The following is a 3,329-nucleotide window of genomic DNA, read 5'->3' as shown; positions in this document are numbered from 1 at the left end:
AGGCAAATATTCCAATCGAATTGACTAATGCGGAGAAAGAATGGGACAAAGCGATGAACTCTGAGAGATCTATAATATCGGATTTATTTTTCGGACTATTGAGATGCACTATTACATGTTCATCTTGCAAGCAAGCGAGTATTACATACGAGACATTTAATAGTTTAACAATGTCTTTACCTAGGTTCAATCCGTGTTCTTTAAATGTGAGTATTTTACAAAATACGATATTACATATCATACTTGAATGGTATGATTTTTTTTATTTTTCTCTCCCTCTTATATATGTAAGCGTAATATAAATATAAATAAATAAGTTGAAACGATATATAGCGTTTTATGGCACCTATATATGTCTCATATGAAATTGCTTTATTATTTTAGGACTGTATGGAGGAGAAGTTTGTGACAGGACAGAAAGTGAGCGAATGGGAGTGTCCCAAGTGCCAGATACCACGCGACGCGACGAAGAAGTTCGATTTCGTCAAACTCGCACCCATCGTCGTGATTCACTTGAACCGCTTTGCCTACGGATGGATGAACGGTGAATGGTTAGAAAAGCGCCACACCGCCGTCGATTTTCCTCTCACGGGATTCAACTTGAAGCCGTACCTCATGGAGAACACAATTATGTCAAACAATATCCGTAATTACAATTACTCTCTTTACGCGATATCGAATCACTATGGAATGGACTATGGTGGTCACTACACGGCGTTCTGCAAAAACCCTGCGCAAAATACGTGCGTATAGTCTTTATATGGTAGATCCGAAATTCAAGAATTTACATTTCCAAGCAAATTTAAGAAAGAATAAGACTTGAACATTAATTTTTTTTTAAGTATTTCTCTTCTAATAATAATCTTTTATAGAATATGAATATTTTTCGATAGAAATCTATATTAGAAACATTGGAGACAAGTTTTTATGACTTTGTTATAATGATAATGTTTGTGTATTTACAGATGGTACGAGTATGATGATGAAACTGTCAAGGAGGTGTCGCCGAGCCAAGTAAAGTTTCAAATAAATAGGAGTGCTTATTTGTTATTTTATACGTCATTTCCAAATACGATTATGTAGATGGAAGGAGGAATATGATTTTCAACACTCTGTAGATATATTAAATGGTAAACACTCTGTAGATTATATTTTGTATGATAAATCTATGCGCGAGCAAAACGTATAGGTGCTGTGACGATATTGAAAGCTTTATCGGTGCTGGCATTCATTAAGAATATATGTATACGATTTTTCTGTATTTCTACAGTCTGTTGCTTTAAAGATAAAGCAAAATATAGTTTGTGTTCGAGAATACTTTACTGAAATATGTATATAGCTTCGTATAATTATATTAACATACCTAAATAGATTAATCAGATTATATATTATATTCGTTTGACATTTTGCATTATTGCAGCCGGATTATCATTTTTGCTTTGTATCAAAACGAAGCGGAAGGGGCCATAGTTCTTTGGGTTATCGAACACGTTAGATAACATTTTCGAAGAATTAATTCAAATTTGGAATTCATCTGTTGAAAATATGTTCTGTTTATTCATATTTTGCACAAATGGTTTCAACAGTCATAAATAGCGTTTAACCATAGGCAAGACGCATACGTCGCGTGCGGTTTAGATAGATTAGCAGCACACTAACTGCCTTCTTCGCTGCACTGCCAGTATTGTCACAACGTACGACCATTTTGTTTTTGTACGTGAAGAAAAACGCTTCATTGAAACGTACGGTTCTTAAAGAAGAAAAAACAGTTAAATAGGATTTCGTTATGTACGAACTATTGTAATAATATACATCTAAAATGTCAAGGGACAACGTCAATAACATCATTACAATTTTGTGCAACGTATTTATTTCTTTAATTTTGTTCCTAATTCTTTTACAGAAAACATACGCAATGTTCTCTCTTTCTCTCTCTCTCTCCTCCCCCCTCTCCCCCGAAGGATTCGAAAAATTTACACACAGTATCGCGTTTAAGGACGCTAATACAATTAAAACATCTATATAAGAAGTGACTCGTGTGTTAAGCACGCGATTCTTCAATCATCTTGCAGTCTGATATAATTCCAGACATTGATTTCGCAAAAACTTAACAAAGAGTCAATACTTTGTTTTAATATATATGAAATATATTTAATACGAGATGTATATCAGACAATTCCTTTGATCACTTGTGCTATTCACTTCGATTTCGCTATCATTAGACAATCTTAATTTTTTTTATCGTGTTAATGCTACTCTTCTCGTCATATTGCATTTTATGACAGTTAACATACATATCTCTATTACGGTAAATATATTATCTGAATACGTCCTTTCTTTAAATTATTCGATTTTTTCCAACGAGTATATATATTTTTCCAATTAGTTACTTCAATGTATTGTTTTCTTATCAGCTTCCATTTACGTATTCGAAAGAAAATCCAGTTTTACAAATTCATAAAAGTCGGAATGTATAAGTAGTATCTTGCAATACAAATTGACGCCTAATTAAATACAATAATTCAATTTTATAATTAGAAGTAAAGACAAAACAATCTTCGATTTAATAAAAAGATCCATGAAACGTGAGAGTTAAATTGTCTAAGTCTCGCGAGTCTACGTACATAAAATTCGAAGACACGCTTGTTTATTCGTGTCCATTCTTAATTAAATACTAATTAATAGTACTGCCGCATTGCGATCGACGTGCATGTTTTCGGCAAAGTTGGCCCGCTCACGTCGCGAATTCGCGCTCGTATACGACTCGCGCCAGCATAGCCCGCGTCCCGCGGTCGTCGCAATTAGCATCGGCCACCCCTCGCGAGAGAAGTGCCCAACCGTAGTTTAAAGTTCAATACACGTCCCGCGCGATCCCGAGCCTAACTCGTTCGCGGCGCGACCGCCGGATGGCGGCACGCGGCGCGCGTCGCGCGCGGTACGCGCCCGTAAAATGGCGGTATCTGCCGCGACGGTGCCAAAGTACTTTTTCGCTCGCGACAGATAGTTGGCCGATAGCGCGTCTCCGAGCGAGATACGTCTCCGATCGACTCGCCCCGCCGGTTCGAATGCGCGAGCGGAGCAGCGTCGCGGAACGGCCAGAGAGCAGGGACAACCGGAGCGGACGAAACGGAGACGGACTGGCGATCGCCGCGATCGGACGCCGAGGTGGTGGTCATCTTCGTGAGCGGGTAAGTGCGGGGTACCCCTCCCCCTTATTTCTATGCCGGCACCCGGCCCGGCATAATTCCGCCGGATGCTGCCGGGAGTCCGCGGCGTTTCCGCCGCCGCGCCGTCCCTTCACGCAGGGGGATCGTCTGTCGAAACCCGAT

The 3,329-nt window shown here is 39.1% G+C and overlaps 1 protein-coding gene across 1 annotated transcript; it reads left to right on the top strand.

Moving 5' to 3' along the window:
* Positions 1–6: 6 nt before the first annotated feature.
* LOC112454389 (ubiquitin carboxyl-terminal hydrolase 8-like) lies at positions 7–1,855 on the top strand. The gene is made up of 3 exons (XM_025015762.1): positions 7–206; positions 385–743; positions 966–1,855. The coding sequence occupies exons 1-3, from the start codon at positions 54–56 to the stop codon at positions 1,081–1,083; spliced, it is 630 nt and encodes a 209-aa protein (XP_024871530.1). The 5' UTR covers positions 7–53; the 3' UTR covers positions 1,084–1,855.
* Positions 1,856–3,329: the final 1,474 nt, after the last annotated feature.

This window comes from Temnothorax curvispinosus, unplaced genomic scaffold, assembly GCF_003070985.1.
Source record: "Temnothorax curvispinosus isolate PA1 unplaced genomic scaffold, ASM307098v1 QBEX01005022.1, whole genome shotgun sequence".
Classification (NCBI taxonomy): Eukaryota; Metazoa; Arthropoda; class Insecta; order Hymenoptera; family Formicidae; genus Temnothorax; species Temnothorax curvispinosus.
This window is presented reverse-complemented; position numbering and strand designations above follow the sequence as displayed.